Source organism: Cyprinodon variegatus, unplaced genomic scaffold (assembly GCF_000732505.1).
Source record: "Cyprinodon variegatus isolate N-32 unplaced genomic scaffold, C_variegatus-1.0 Scaffold103, whole genome shotgun sequence".
In the NCBI taxonomy this organism is placed as follows: Eukaryota; Metazoa; Chordata; class Actinopteri; order Cyprinodontiformes; family Cyprinodontidae; genus Cyprinodon; species Cyprinodon variegatus.
Window position 1 is genome coordinate 376,902 of NW_015150556.1, and position 16,845 is coordinate 393,746.

Genomic DNA, 16,845 nt, shown 5'->3' on the forward strand with positions numbered 1-16,845 from the left:
TGCTCGCCTGTTGTGGAGGCACTAATCACATATTTAGGACTGACCATTTATAACAAAGTAAAAGTTTTTCAAAAAGTTTGTTATGAATAAAACAGTGTAGCCAGTCAACTAGATTGCCTTTTGTCCACAAACTCAGATTTTACTGTAACCCTCCAGTCAGATTAGGCCTGCTAGCTGTAAAAACACAGCTGTAGCCCTCGCTTTAACTGGAGGTGTGGGAGAGAGGCAGTAAAGACTTAAATAGGGTTTTTAGACAATGCATCAAAACTTTCCAAAAATAAGATGTAGCTGCCATTTCATTGTGTTTTATCTAATAAATTTTTTTATTTATTTATCTATTTTCCTCAGACAGCTTAGAATAAATGGTGACATGCCTCAAGTTTTGATGTCTACATGTTTTGGATGCAGTTTGGATAACTGGGAGTGAAAAGTTACAACAGATTAACACTGAACGCTTTAGTGCATTTAGAGTATCAGCATACGAGATTCGGTACTCCTGTATTAAAAGCGTGTAATTATCTTGCTGGTAAAACACAGCAAATAGTCCAACAAAAGAGGAGTAAAAAAACTAGCCAAAACCATTTCATCTCTGTGTGGTTCCACTGACTCAGAGACCCCACTGAAGATACACGCAAGGGGCTTTACGCACCAGTTCCAAGAAGTAAAACAATGAAGCACTTTGATACATTTAACAGATAAAAAAAAAAGACCTACAGTATTCTTAGGTGTTTTTGTTATACTAGCTTCAAATGCACAATTTGAGCAATAGACCAACAAGAGGCTGACCGCATGAGAGACAAAGGTGGTTGTTTTATACATTTGCAGTAATGCCATTTGTTTCGAAACATGGCCACATGTTTCTTTTAGAAAGCTAGTTTATGTAACTAGAAAATAGCATGCACAGCCTATCTTACCAGCCTGCCAGCATTGTCCTAGACTGATGGTCCATCATTTGGTTGTTGTTTTTTTGACATTTGGAAGATGCCCTGCTCTGATTGGTCTGGAAAATATCTGTTTACCGTACATTTCTAATATGCATTTCATCAAAACAGGTGTTTGCTCTATGGATTGGGGTCATTTTTTGCCTCAGGTGGAGGATTTTAAAGGGAAACGCCATTTTTTTTTTTACATTGGTCTCTTGACGTTATTACATCATGTTCTACTCACCCATATGAGTTTTGTCATTTTGAGCTGTTCTGAAGATATTCCGTTTGTGCCTTCAAGTCGTTTGCCCATAGGAAGACATTACTTGGATATAACCTAACCGAATATCTTCAGAACAGCTCCAAATGACACAAAACTCATATGGGTGAGTAGAACATGACGTAATAATGTAAGATCAAGTACCCAATGTAAAAAAAACTGCATTTCCCTTTAAGTATGTTGGTGTATTTTCCACTGGTGATAGTAGGATGACTTTGTTTGCCATGGTGAAAGGTGTTTTGGTCTGTCTTAAGAAAAGAGGAAAGCTTTCAATTTACTGGCCCATCTATGACTTTAAGCTCTGGCAATGAGATAAAAATCATAATAGAAAGAAGAAAGTCCCCCCGACACAAGCAGTGAATTGAGCTCACTATAAGGTGGCTGGACTTAGTCTTAGAGAAACCAAGTAGAGCTCAATCAACTAAGAAGAGCTTAGAGTAGAACCACCTTGAGTTGTTACCAAAAGTCATTTCTGTAGGGTTTTTTTGTTGATGATGTTATCAGAATGCCCTTTAGGGGTTTTCTCACATGTCCCACTAGAATAATCCCCTGGAGGGACTTGAAATCTCTTGTGGCATTAGAATGCCTTTAGATACCCAAAAACCGGAGGGAAGGTTTTGCTGAGGAGAAGAACGTTTGTATTTGAATGTACTGAAGTTATATGAGTTGTGTTTGGATTTGTAAAATATTGTTTATAATTTTCTGCAGGCATTAAGGTTATACAGGAGACATGAGCGGCACAATTCAGCAGATATCTCTGAATCCAGGCACCCCCTACTTCCTGAGAGTTGACTGGGCTGTGGATCTTGGTGCGGGCTTCACACTAGCTCTCACTGATGGAAGCTCGGCATGGATTGGAGAGGGTAAGGATTTCACATTTGAAAGCTGTATTCATAATATTTACAAATATAAAGTTAAAGGACTTAGTAGTAGAAAATATGGGCTTTCTTTGACTGGTGGGTTGACTACTTTGTCACCAGGTGCACTATTCATTGAGCTGTCCGCAGCTTACATGCACCTGGCTGACCCCTGGTAATAATGTTATGACTGTTCTGATTCTTTAACTTGTGGGACAGCAGGGACCTTGTTTCATTATTCTTATTTACTCCTATTCACTGCAGCTTACAGGTGTGGAAACTATATTAAAATGTATAAGGCTCTTCTTTGTCGATGCAAACCACTCTCCATGTGAGTATGTGTGCATACAAGGATATGTGTGTTTTCACATCCATTTGGGTCGGTAGTTACATCTGCACAGGACAATGTGTTCTCTTTAGACACCTGGAACATAACTGTCGGTAGTTCCCTTGCTGTGCATCTGTAGAGCTGACAGGTAGAGATGGGATTGTAACAGTTATGTGTGGCCCCCTTGGTTGTCGGTGTTTCAGCGTTTGATGTGCTAATTGGGACCTTCCAACCAGTGTTAACAGCTGTGCAACAGCTGATGACATCGCCCCTGGTTTCTCTGCATGCTTTCTTTAAAACCCTGCTTTCACATGTACTCTTGTGTTACTGCTTAATTAATGTTTGTAGTTTTGTTCTGCGAGCTTCTGTCAACCCTGAGATGCATGCTTCAATTCCATGTGTTTATGAAATAATTGCAGCATGAAAGAAAATAACCTTTCATGAGAGATTATTTGTTTGATCGGGGACTGTTTTGTCAGTTTCAGAGGATGAGGTGACAAGAGAAGCCAATGATTTGGGTGTCATAAGAGAGAAATATGTTGAGCATCTTCTTCAAGCTCTGACAAAAAGCGGAGAAAGAGAAGAAGGAAGAAAAGGCAAAGTGGAGTATTCTTTTAACCTGAGCCCAGATCACAGTCTGCTCTCATATCAGAAGATCTGTAAAAACGTTTCGGTGAGAATGAACTTTTATATATATTTGTTTGAAAAAGAAATAAAAATAACCTACCAGAATTCATGAAACAAGAGAACCAACAAAAAAGTATTATTTTTACTTGGCATGATGGATGACTTATAGAAATTGAGACATAAGATCAACAATTATGAATACTCTTAGAGCTTGATCTTCAAAGATTCCAAATAAGGAGCCCTCAATTGAACAAGCAAAAAAGTAAATAAAGCTGCATTGGCAATGGATAAAACATACATGTTTGTGACTGAAGATAAATTTTAAGCCATGAAGCAGGAGGTAATGATGGTTATAATCATTATAACACAAAATACAAATCCTTTTAGAGTAGAAAAGCATAACTGTGTTTCATGCAAAGCCTGTAAGAAATGCATAGGGGAGGAAATATAATCTGTCTTGAAGTTAAATGCATCACATCCGAAGCAGCTGGTGCATCCATAATGTCCCTTTAAAGGCTCCATGATGGTTTTACTATTCTCTTGTTTTTTTCTGGTGGCTGTTGAAGTCAAATTTATTTTTGTTCATGAATATGCAGCAATACTTCAGTTAAGTTGTGACAGTTTTCATTTTAGTTTAATTGCAGAAATGTTATTTGTTCATGTCTTTTTCCCACCTTACGGTATATTATTCTACCATTCCTATGTCTGACCTTCCCATATTTCTGTAAACACAGACACTCTTTCCATCCTCTGTTTGTACAAATGCCCCTTTGTGACCGCAACAACAGCAGAAATCTTGCAACTTTGCACCTGCTTTTTCAAATATACTAAATAAAAATGATAACCGCATTTTACAATCACTTCTAATCTAGATTAATGCAACAGAATGGCTGAAAATAAATGCAATTGAATGAAAACCAAAACCACAGTGACTACAAAGCACAGTTATTTTGTATTATATATTTATGGGCCTACCTTTTTTCCAGTATTTTAGGTCAATTTGGTGTTTTAATGTTGGTTTGGTTTGATACAGTTTATTAATTCAATTCAATTCAGTTTATTTATATAGCGCCAATTCACAACACACGTCATCTCAAGGCACTTTACAGTTCACCAGATCATACAGTCATATTGATTCAAAGCTTTCTATATAAGGAAAACCAGTTGATTCCTCACAAGTGAGGGATTGCATGTTGCAAGGGGATCTCACACAGAGGAAAAACTCCCTTTTAACAGGAAGAAACCTCTAGCAGAACCAGACTCAGTGTGAGCAGCCATCTGCTGAGGCTGACTGGGGTTCAAGGAGACAGAAGCAGAGATACAATAAGCAACTGTAAAAGGTGGCCCAATCCAGGAAACACACAGCCAGGCAGACGAGCTCTGAGTCAACTCCCATGTCAGAGGATGAAGAGAGCACATACAGCCAGTCGCAGTCAGAGAAACAGGACTACACTGAAAAACAGACAGATCTCGAACATGTATAAACAAAGTTGTTGATGGCAGCAGCACAGCTGATATTTTTCTCCAGGATGGTGTCACAGCCAAACAGGATCAGATGAGGCAAAGCAACTGTGAGAAAAAGCAGAGAGAGCAGAACGTTAGAGATTGAACAGATTCTGCAGAATAGGAGAACAGAGAGAGAATGAAGCAGAATCATGAAATAGGGGTCCCTATGTCCTCCAGAAGTCTAAGCCTATAGTAGCATAGCTATAGAGATAGCTCAGGATAACCTGAGCCACTCTAACTATAAGCTTTATCAAAAAGGAAAGTTTTAAGCCTACCCTTAAAAATAGACTATTTTTAAAGGTTATTAGTTTTAGACTTATTATTAGAGCTTCATAATACTCCAAATCTGCTGGTTGCTGCTTTTTGGACTAATGACAGGGGTGGGGGTAAAGCAGCAAAGTCAGCTTTTCAAAGTTTTATGAATAATTATAAACATTTTTTTTTTACATGACTTTCGTTATTCTAGTGTTGGTAAATGTTGCTTTTATTTGTATCACTTTCAGATACATATATATTAGTGTGTTGTACATATTCAAGCAAGTAACACTGCATGTCTTCAAACTTTGCCTTTCCTTTACAACCACTCTGTTCTCCCAAATTGCTAGAAGCTTAGGCAATTTTCTATTTTAAATAGGGCGTACTGGACATGTTCTGTGCCTGTTATCTATGGTGGGTGCAGTCTTTGTAAGTCACCTGCAAAATGGCCACCAATTTCATTTGCTTTGTGTTTTATTATTTTGCAGCAATTAAGTACTTCCTATCGACAATTTTTAAAGACTAGGACCTTAGTCTTCTCCTATAGCAATTAACATGGTGGATTTATGCCCAGAGAGATATGCTTAACCATTCCTGTCTGCGCAGTTTCTCTAGATCACCTGAAATACAAATTCCTTTGCTATGCTATTTTCCCTTTAAATTACTTTTAAAGTTCTGAACACAGAGCTAGCTGTGGAAGAAAGCTGATTTTGTATCTGGTGAAACATTCTATTTCGATTTGTCTATAGTATAAAATTTGGATGAAATCTATCTGGGAAAACTAACAAAACTTTTGGTAACCCCCCTCAAATATCTTTATCACAGACAAACTGATTGAACTGATCCAATATCACCCATGAAAGTTTCGTTTTAGCATTTCTATTTAACATTGACAATGAAATATTATTACAAAAAATGTCATATTTATACGGAGCCCCTCTGATGACATGGTCAAAAAAAAATTGTAATTGTGGCCACGAAATACTACTTCGTGGCCACGCAATAAGTTTAACGTGCGCACGAAATACTACTTCGTGGCCACGCAATAAGTTTAACGTGCGCATGAAATACTTATTAATAATATTAATATTATTCCTGGACAGCTGGGTAAGCAAATCGAGCGCGCCTTCTCTAAGGTCTAAGGTGCGCTCGATTTGCTTACCCAGTTGTCCAGGAATGATATTAATATTATTAATAAGTATTTCGTGCGCACGTTATACTTATTGCGTGGCCACGAAGTAGTATTTCGTGCGCACGAAATACTACTTCGTGGCCACAATTAAACATTTTTTTTGACCATGTCATCAGAGGGGCTCCGTATATTTACACCCAGAAAAAAACAAAAACAAAATTTTATATATATATATATATATATATATATATATATATATATATATATATATATATATATATATATCAACGATTTTTGATTGAGGACAATGGAAAAAAAAAGAAAAGACTTACCCAGTTTTTTTTTTTTTTTTAGCCAATAAGAAAATATTAAAATCTGAAATCACAGATTATAGTTCTTTTGTGGCCATTTAAAAAACTTCTTATTAAAGTCCACATAAACAGAATTGCGCGACATAGTTTAAAAGCTGGCTGATTTACTGGAACCGGTTTGGACTGCCTGGGATCACAGCTGTAGGTGTATCTGTGGTTTTGAATGTCATAACATGATGTTCTTCTCTGTTATCACCACTACTCCTGGGGACAAATGCCTCTTACAACACACAAAAATAGAAAGGAAGCTTCTTTTTTTTCTTTTATTGTGGGGGCTGTTTAGAAGATAAGTTTTATAGCTTCCCCAATTAGAGTTATAAAAGTTTTGGTTCCCTCAGGCAACTATAAAAGAAAAATAACATAAACTGTACTTTACAAATACAGTCTGTGACTTCCACTGATAGAAACACAATGAGATAGAAGGCATTGGTAAAAAAAAAAAAAAAGAAAAAGAAAAAGCATTATTTTCAACAGTCACTGTTTAAATCTCAGCATGTTGAAAGACAGATATAAAACCGTTTCTCAAGGATCTGTGGAGATAATTTACTGAAACTGAAATACTTGATAAAGACCAGGTCAGAACTATCTGTTGATTTTCATGTCATTCTTCCAAAACCAGAGGTGCCTTTAGCTTGAGGGAGTGGGTCAGCAAGGGCCCCTAGGTGCTGCTTAAGAGGTCCTGATCACAGAAAGAGGGGCAGAAGGTTAGGAACACAGTACAGACCATAAAACCCTGATTTATTAACAGGGATGTCCTGTCTTACACATCGGCTGATTAGAGAGCCTTTTCCTCCTACAGCTTCCCTGACTGATATGTAGACATATCTTATTTTTAACAAGGCTGTATTAAAAAAAAGACACAACAAAAAAAAAAACTTTTAAAGAGCAGTTGAAGTAAAATGAACTGTCAAAGTAAAATCACTATTAAATATACCAATTTTTTATTTTAAAATACTTTGGCAAAATGGATAAGTAAAACATTTAATATAGTTTCATTTGTTTGCACTGTTTAAAAGTCTATAGTTATAACATACCTGATGATTGTTTTTTTTCCAGTCTGAAAATATAACAGTCTTTTAAAGATGATGTGCTACAAAAGGAAATTAAGGTCACGACACACAACGAATAATCAAATAGTTTGACTGTTCTAGTGAGTCGTCACCTCACCTGATCATGTGGTAGAATCTGAATATGGAAGCATGCATCAATCCTGTCTTTGTACAATGGTTCCTGCTGGTGGTGTTTACTTAACACACTTTTTTGTCTCTTAGTACCATGTTGGCATAAAAAAAAATTGCTGCTGATCTTGTTCATTCTTTAACAACCACAGTGTACCCGTCTTCTGATGTCTACTTTCAGTAAGCTCTTGCACAGTGTCACAAAGATAAAATTATCTTAAAATTAGGTCGTAAAGATAAAAACAAGTTCACTGTGCACAAATGACGTTCACAGTCACCAGATCTTTGCCAAATAGAGAACTTTTGGTGTATTTATACTGGAGATTTGCAACCTGTATGTGCTGTTGATTCATTTGTAGTAACAGCACTGAAGAAGGATATAACTAATGAGTAAAATCTCCCAGGATTTTTTCTGACATCTTAAGCTGGGCATACACTGTGCGATATTTTCAATCATTGCACACATCTACAGCTCACACTGTACGAGGAGACCGCAGGATTAAAAAGTTTACAGCTCACGATGCATGTTTTCACACTGTGCAACCTTTCGTCGGCCGACTGAATTTCAAACATGTTTGATTTTCTCCCGACTATATGATTCCTGATCGGGAGGTAAGAAGCTGATTGCCCCTCGTTACCCCATGTACATGATCAGGCTAAAAGTCTGCCTGAATGAAAAAAATTCTCGCACGATTGGAGAATTGGCCCAAAAAGGGCAAAAAAATCGGACAGTGTTTGCCCGGCTTGAATCAATCTAGATCAAGAAGAATTTAATTGTTTCTGAAGTCCAAGGGTAGTTTAACAAATATAAAAGCCAGATTATTCAAAATTGAATTACTCATTAATTATAGGACTCTATTTACAATTGCTTTGTTTAAATACATTTATTCTTTACACAGCTTTTTACACCGTTGTAAGAAAAAAAAGCTAATTTGCTAAATAATTGTTAAATGTGTAAAATAAAAACAGTTTCTAGCGAATATATTGTTATTAGATTAATTTGCTAAAAGTAACTTCTACTTGATTTAACAGAAGTGAGAGCATCATAAAATATGAATGGCAAATCTACATCAATCTGTAGAGCAGTTTTCTCCAACCCTGGTCCTCAAGATATACTGTCCCGCAGATTTCAGATGCATCCCTTCTCTAACACAAATGACTGAATTACCACTTCAGCGTGCCATTAAGTTTGGCAAAGGCCTGGTAATGAGCCATTCATTTGATTCGGGGCAGGATGCATCTAAAGCTTGCAGGACAGTAGATGTTGAGGGTCAGGGTTTGGAGGCAACAGCTGTAGAGGTTTAAAAATAATTGAACTTTATTGATCTCACATTGGAGAAATTTATCTCTGCATTTTATCCAATGCCCTTGGGTAGCAGTGGGCTGCCACTGTGTGGCATCAAGGTAGCAGTGTGGGGTTAAGGGTCCTGCCCACGGACCCAGAGTGCAGGCTGTGGGGATCGAGCTGGGTACTTGCAACCTTCTCAGAGCGCAAGCTCAATGCTCTAACCACTAGGCCAACATCTTTAACCCCTTTGGTTTGCTAAATAAGAGTAATTCTAGTAGGATGACCAAAAAAAAAGGGTGAGAAAAGTTGGATTGTTTCAGAAACACCTCTCAAGGACAACATGAAAGCATACAACATGTAGCCTTGCTTGCTTAGTTGAATTCCAGTCTTAAATCTGCAAATACTGGCAGCAAGGTATTCAAATGAATACTATGCGACACATGTGACACCACTAAATAGCCCCCCATTAGCCCCTCCCTTTACCTACAGTTGCTCCTGTAGAACAATGATATGTAAAATGCTTCAAATAACACAACAAAGCTTCAGATGTGCAGCTGGCCTCTTAACTTCTCAGATACAAATCTAATGTGGTCTGATAACATCTGTGCTAAGCAAACTCCAATCCAAGAGGACCCCACCCTGCAACCTGGAGGGCCCAATAAATCTATTGCTTACAGCCCAACCCCCAAAACCAAATGCAGTATCTACAGATCTTTTGTGTGCATCTCTGAATAGACTGAGTTGATAAGAGTGCAACCTTCACACCTTTAACCTAGCGTTCTTAGTGTTCATGATGATTAATGTATGTTACCCAACTGAAAGAAAAAATAACCCCTTCATGGGGTAAAACATACCAGTATCTATAACAGGAGAAACATATTTTTGCAGAAGGGGCAATGTTTATAATGACTCAAGTAATTGAATCAAGTTGATCCAACTTAATTTCTTAGGTTTATAAGTTGTAAAGTTAAATTAATAAAAATTAATTACTGAGTAAATTTAATCACTTTTTGTTGACTGGCATTTTGAAACTGAATGGATTTATTAGCCTTATCCATTGGCACTGTCTAACTTGAAGGATGTGATAGTTATGGGATACGAGTAGGGCTGAAAGAAATAGATTAATCGATTATTGAAATAATCGTCAACTAATTTAGTAATCAATTAATCATCAACTGGAGTATAGAGACTGTAAAACATGCCTTTAACTGACAGCAACCCACTAAGAGCATTAATTATATCAGAATAAAAAAATATATAAACATTTTTACTTCATTTCAGTTTATTTCCAGTTATCTTCCAGTTAGTTGGAAGTGTTGGAAGTGCAACACAGTTGGTTTTGATATCATTCCCACATCCAAATTCATATTTCAAAGGTAAAATGGAACACAATGGTTACCAAAGCCTCTTCAAAATCTTTAACACCAACATTTTTTCTTTCCTTCTAAAGTCAACTATTATACCACAAGTTGTAGTTTTACCAGTTTCTGAACAAGATGTTTTAATGAAATGTAGATGTGCTATTGATCTATGTTAAAAAGACTGAGTTAGGAGGTCCACTGTACTATGACTATAAAGTAATTAGGAATCCTCTCTACATTGATTCTTATTTATGTAATCCTTTTGCTTTAAAGTGACTTATTTCTATTAGAGTGACTTTTTTTTAGTTTAAATGAGCTCTTGTCTTATCACTAAAAAAGGAATTAATTTGTTGTAACATGTTACTGAATGTTTGACTTTCCTTCTCAAACCTACAGTGATTTCCTGTTCAAAGTGACTAATCAAATCGTCAGCAGCCAACATTTTTTTTAAGGCAGATATCTCTTTGAAGAGCAAGTGTTTAAAGTATCTTTCTATATTATCTCCTGTCTGGTAACCTGCTTGCCATTCTTGTAAAAGTCTGCATTATCACAGGAATGAACTGATTGTCGCCCCTCATTTCCTGCTCTTTATCGGGCCTCACGCCCCTTCACAGTAGATCCTGGTGGTGAGAAGACGAGCTGATCTCAACTTCTGTGCCCACTTCTTCCATACCAAGTAACCACGCCAAACCTTGAACACTGTTTATCATCATCAGGCGCATTCACTCACCCACTTCTCTGTCTGGTAGACGAAATAGTTATTTAAAGACTGAAGATTAAAAAAGATTGTCAATGTTCTTTAATTGTAGTGATTTGCATTTTTACACTCCAACCACAAATCTATATATATTTTACTTATGTTATATAATATATCAACATAAAATAGAACCAGATTTTAAAGTGGAAAAACAGGCCTACATTATTATTATTTTTTTAGTTATTTAACAACAACTATTCTGAAAAAGCACAGCATGCATTTGCATTCAGCCCTTGTAACATAATACTTTGTTTGTTCTACCTTTATCTGCAGCATTACAGCTGCCCATTCTTTGGTGTATATCCTTTCCAATTTTGCACATCTAGACACTGAATTTCTGTGTGCAAAATACCTTTTAACCAGATTTGATGGAAATATGTGCATTAACAGCAATTTTTTCAACAAAACCTGTGTCTGAATTGGATATTTGGCTTTGGCAAAAATTTAGATGAAGCCCTTGTTTTACAGGGGTTTTTTTTCCTGCTGGAAGATGATCCTCCACCCCTACCTAAAGTGTTTTTTTTCACCTCTGTTGCTCTGTATTTAGCTATGCTCATCTAAATACTAACCCTGACTTGCTTTTCTTTCCTCTCTACAGCTCCTCCAGAGTTACGAAAACAACACTCTCCTTATCCAGCCTCTTAATTTTGTTGAATGGATACCTCTTAGTTAGTTTTTTTTCCTCTTTTTTCTCATGGTGCTGTTTGTCCACTAATGCTCCCTAACAAATCTTAGAGGCCTTCACAGAAAAGATAGATATGGTATTGAGCTAGATTATTAGTTGAGGAGAAATTTAACTTTTGTGACTACTCTAAACAATTAATTCCATTTAAATTTTTTGAGTTTTTTATTTCTATTGCACAGATTTGTATTGGTTGGATTGAGATTTAAAAATGCGAAACTGTGGAAAAATTTAAGAGATATGAGTATGATTAGAAGCCACTGTAAAAGACCAAAGCTCTGATATGTCAGTCGGTTAATCATCAAATTATTGTTTTTTTTTGTTAACATATGGTACATCTTGATTTGAGGGGTGAGATAAAAAAACCCTTTGTTTTCAGCACCCACAGCATGTTATGGTATCATTTTCACTGGGACAGTTGTGCTGCACACCTACGTCAACATCTGACCTTATGGTCTGACTGAGTGTCTTTAGACGGACACACACAAACAAACTTCTAGACCACACACTCTGAACCACATTGTGTTGAATAAACCTTAAGTTTTTTTACTTTAACATATGTGGATAAACTGTGGGTTGTTAAAATCAGTAAGTCTTTTACGATACAACAAGTATTAACTTGATCTCAGATCCCCAAAAATGTGAAGTAATTTATCAAATTTACTTTATTTTATGTATCTTTGTATCCTGGAAAATAGAGTACTGAATCATTTTAATTTTGTTAAGCTTTTAGAGGCGGAAATTTTTACTGTGGATAAAATCTTTCTTTTACTATTGTTTCTGTCAAAGAGAGGAATGTGGCAGTGGGTTTTCCATCACAGACAAAGAGTCTGACCTCCCACATGTTGGCACAAGTTGGCATCAGCATGCCAAGTGACCTTTAAGTTTCTGTGTCAGGAGAAACAAATTGAGAAAGGAAAAGTCTAATTACCACTATCTCTGTAATACTTAACACAGTGCTTGGATAGACTTTCAGATTTATAGACTGTTTAATATCCTTCTTCCTTTCCATGCAACAAAGGTAAACCCTTGGTGATGTGAAATGCTTGTGTTTACAGCTGCAGGTCTTCTAAGAAAACCTTGAAGTTTAAGGATGGAGAAACATGAAACCTTTGGTATTTAAAAGTCAGCAGGAGCAAAATAAATAAACAACAGCTGAGGTTCGTTTCTGATGCTCATTCAGTAAACAGAGCCAGTCCTACCACAGGTTTAGATGTTTATGGTGCCTTTAACTAGTTGAGTGTTAGTTATGGAAGAGTTTTTTCCCTAAATGCTGTTGGCAGGCAGAGTGAAGATTCACAAATGTCCAGATATTGCTGTAAAAGGTGGAAGTAATGTTCTTTAAAATGCATATATTTTTTCTACACACCATGTCAGAGTTAAACGTTTTGCCAACATCCATCATATGTGGCTGATTTTTTTAACTGACCCTCCTTAGGTGCATTGCAAGATGTATGGGATTGGGTTGAAGGGACGATTGATTGGATTGGAGGTTAGAGGAAGAGGAAGATCAAAGCTAAGACATTTTTGTCTTTACATATTTGCAGCCTTTCAACCCATGCAAACATATGGTAAAATGTATCCCACCCTGTTTATAAATCCTTGAATTAGATACAATTCCTTGAATAGTGCTGAAATTTGATTTAACAACCACTATCCATTCTTAATGGGTGTTTCTACCACACTAGCCAAACAAAACAATCTTGCCACCCATCTAACCAGAACACAGCTACATCAACATGCTGATGACTCATTAGGCTCAGTCACACTAATTCCCTCCATGAGAGACCTCTGCACTGGCCACCAGAGCCAAGTTGATGGTACTGGAACTTTCTTTTTATTCTCTGGATCCTCTTTCTTTAATTCTGGGTGGTCTGCTTCTTGTACTAATCCCATCAAGATTTGCTCTAGTCACCTCTAGGTGCAGGGAGTGGTCTGGTGCAGTGCCAAAGTAGCTGAAAAGAAGTTACTCTAAAATTTCTGCAAAGAAGTAAAAAATCTGAACCGAGTATAAAAATAAAACAGGAAGAGTGGGGATCCTCATTGTTGAATTTTTAGAACAAAGATTCTTAAAACCCACAATGTGGTTGCATCAATCTGTGTGTTGAATAATCAGATTTGCTAAATGTCTGCATTTAAGATTTTATGTGAGAGATAAGCAGTTGCATCTAAGGTTATAAAAAATAACAGTACAATATTAGCTGTCATTTGTTTTTGTCTGTAATAGTGTGGGTAGATATTTTTATCAGTGCTAAGACTCAGTATGTATTACATGGACCTGCAGACTCTGGTTGGACAGGTAATAATCATTAAAAAAAAAGAATTTATTATTGGTGCAACTAAGATATTACTTTATTTTACTGTAGGCATGCAACCCGTGATTGAATCGCATTGTGGGAGGTGATCCATATTTCAGCAGCTAGATCACTTCTGCAATGCTTTAAAGGTATCCTGGATGGCTAATAACTCTCTATGGTTCCATGATGTCATGAAAAAGATCAGTTTTGGAACTCAAAATAATATCTAAAAACATTAAACTAAGCAAACAATGATCCCATGTTTAAAATCCATGCCAGGTAGCTGGGTTTGGAACATGAACTAAACAATCTTTTTAAATCTACTCTTTGTTAGGTTATTGGTTCTTATATCCCAGTCCAAGAACACGGCTGTTGATTGTTTCCCTGAAATATTCTATAGGTATGAGTGTTAAAATGCATAGTTATCTGTCTTGTTTGAACACATGTCGCTCTGTGATGGACTAGGTCTCACTGATGTATTCTGCATCTCGCCCAGTGAGTGACAGTCCCCAGCACCCTGAGATAATTCAGGTTGGCATAGACAAGGATTATTTGTTCTCCTTTCACATAATGAGAAGAAAAGGATGACGAAAAGCAACATTTACACAAAAAACACACAAAAAAGGATATAGAATGCTGGATAACATATGCACAAATCTGTAAAGGCATTGTGAAGTCGGTATTTGCTAAGTGGCACGTACAAGTTCAGTGAAGGAAGGGAAAATAGCTGTGTGGCCTGCCGGGACAGCATCAGTCCAGGTCAACAATGACAGCTGTTTCATGAGAGCTTTTGAAAGTAGAGGCTTTGTAGCAGTGAGTCTTCAACCTCTCCATGGCCTAGTAAAGATTTAACACCGTGTTACCTTCTGGTTTTTCAGTGTACCTTAAGTTGTATGTTTGTGTGTGAACATGCTGCTATTACCAGGGCAACAGGCAAATAGGGTGTGGCTATAAGTGATAAAATCGGCATTTTACCGTGAGATAAAAAAAATTGTTACACATCAGATAAAAGTCTGACAATGTCATTGTGTACAGTTTGCAAGAGCTTTTTTCAAGCCTGTTCTCTAATTTAATGCCAAAATGGAAGGCAGGGAGGAACGTTTTCTTGCTTTGGAATGATGTCTATTTTTCCATAGTGCTTAAGATACAACAGAGGGGAGATGTCTCACTGGCATAGTTTATTGGTGACTGATGAAGTCATTCTGCTTTCTCTCAGACACAAGAAATAGCCTCATGCTCAAACAGTCTCCTACTTCAGTGAAAATTAAATGCCATACCATTGCAGAACTCCTCATGATGACAGAAAGGTGCAAATGCTTACTCATTTTTCATAGGTAGCTGATTTTTGGAAGCTAGGTGAGGCAAGTCAACAATTTTATGCGTCAATGTCAAGACTACAGTGCCAGGCGGACTTTATTCAGGATTTTTCCAGCTTCACTACAAGCATCCACTTGTGTTTCAGTGTCAGCACAGTTAGTTGGACAAAGTCAGATCTGTCTGGAGTTGTGAGAGCTTAATAATTGAAGTGATTTCATTGCTTGGCTTCTCAGCCACCGATAAATGATAATGCCAGAGAAGCTGCAGATTATTTTTTACTTTCTCTGCAGTTTTAAAGCAAAAATACAAGAACAATCAAATATGATCGTTCTCCTTAATTTATTTAATCATTGTTTCATATTTCTCTTTCACTGTTTTGGCATTTAGGTACACCTGGGCTCCGTGGAGCTCCAACCAGCTCCAGATCCTTCAGAGTTAATCCGGGAGATGATCGGAAAGTCTCTGCAGCACAGCACAGATTTGGAGAGGGAAAACTCAAATCTGTTGGAGGCAAACCATAGACTTAGACAGGAACACCAACAAATACTGAAAGAGTAAGAAACACAAAGGAAATCTAAGAACATTTTCAAAAATGGTTATGGTTTTATTCAGTTGTTTTACCAGTTATTCATATCTACCAATATGTGGAAGGTGCTAAAGTTATTCAACTCTGTCCTCAAGATATAGAATATATAAAATATCACAACAGATTTATTAAACAAGAATGAATTTAAGTTTGAAAAGCCAAGTGTGAAAAACTAAAACCGTGCCATCAGGGTTCTCGCTTGTGGATTTCAGTGTAACCTGCTGTTATGGTCCCCGTTTAATAACTGGGCTTCCTTCCAGGGGTATTTACGCTGAAACCTTTAAAATTATAATAGAATTATGCTGATACCCTGACTTTAAGTGAGTGTAACGGCAGTAGAATCTTTGTTTTTCAACACATTTGCCGTCTTGTTTGCAAATATACGATGGGAACACTGTAAAGACATGCACCCTGCATCGATAAGACTGCCATCAGCTCACAAAGGCAGCTGAGCATGATACAGCACCTACAAAAGAAAGTAAGCTTAAAAAAATGTATTAATAATTGCTCCCTGACGCTGATTACGTTGAAACCTTTAGAATTTATAACCCTGGGCATGATGATACTTCAGCGATCGGTAATAGTATTAAAATTTTTCAATTCTTAGTCACATTTTTCATGCACAACTTTTTTAAAGAGCCTGTATCATGAAACTTTTCTAAAGTTTTTAACTATAATACAATGCTATACTTATTTAAAATCATATTTAATGTGGTGTTTTACTTGATTCATGCATGTCCTTAGCCATCCTCATTAATTCAGCTCTTTGAACAGCAGCCACTCACTTTCTACTCTCTACAGCCACTAAAATGATTCACCAATACAGACCTCGTAGACCTGTGCTTGATTTTTAAGAGTATTTGCGGTTGTAGTGCTTTGGCAGCAGTGTTGTTCTGTAATAGTCATACAACTATTGTGAAAAAAAGTGTAGTGGACGGTTTTCTATTGGGGTTCCGATATACTAATATCAGCCAGCATTTAAAATCTCTGTAATAAAAATAAATAAACTAATAGAAACACTTCCCTTATGTTTTTCCGTAAAAATTCAAAAAATATCCACTGGACTTGGTTTCCAAGATTTGAAGACGTTTCGCCACCTC

At 36.8% G+C, this 16,845-nt stretch overlaps 1 protein-coding gene across 2 annotated transcripts in view; it reads left to right on the forward strand.

The window, feature by feature from the left end:
• Positions 1-16,845, forward strand: part of xrcc4 (X-ray repair complementing defective repair in Chinese hamster cells 4) — a 33,554-nt gene that overhangs the window by 7,585 nt on the left and 9,124 nt on the right. For both annotated transcript variants that reach the window (XM_015374425.1, XM_015374424.1), the window contains exons 2-4: positions 1,912-2,066; positions 2,868-3,061; positions 15,547-15,713. In XM_015374425.1, coding sequence (XP_015229911.1) covers positions 1,934-2,066; positions 2,868-3,061; positions 15,547-15,713 — 494 coding nt within the window. In that variant the 5' untranslated portion in view covers positions 1,912-1,933. The remainder of the gene's footprint in view (positions 1-1,911; positions 2,067-2,867; positions 3,062-15,546; positions 15,714-16,845) is intronic.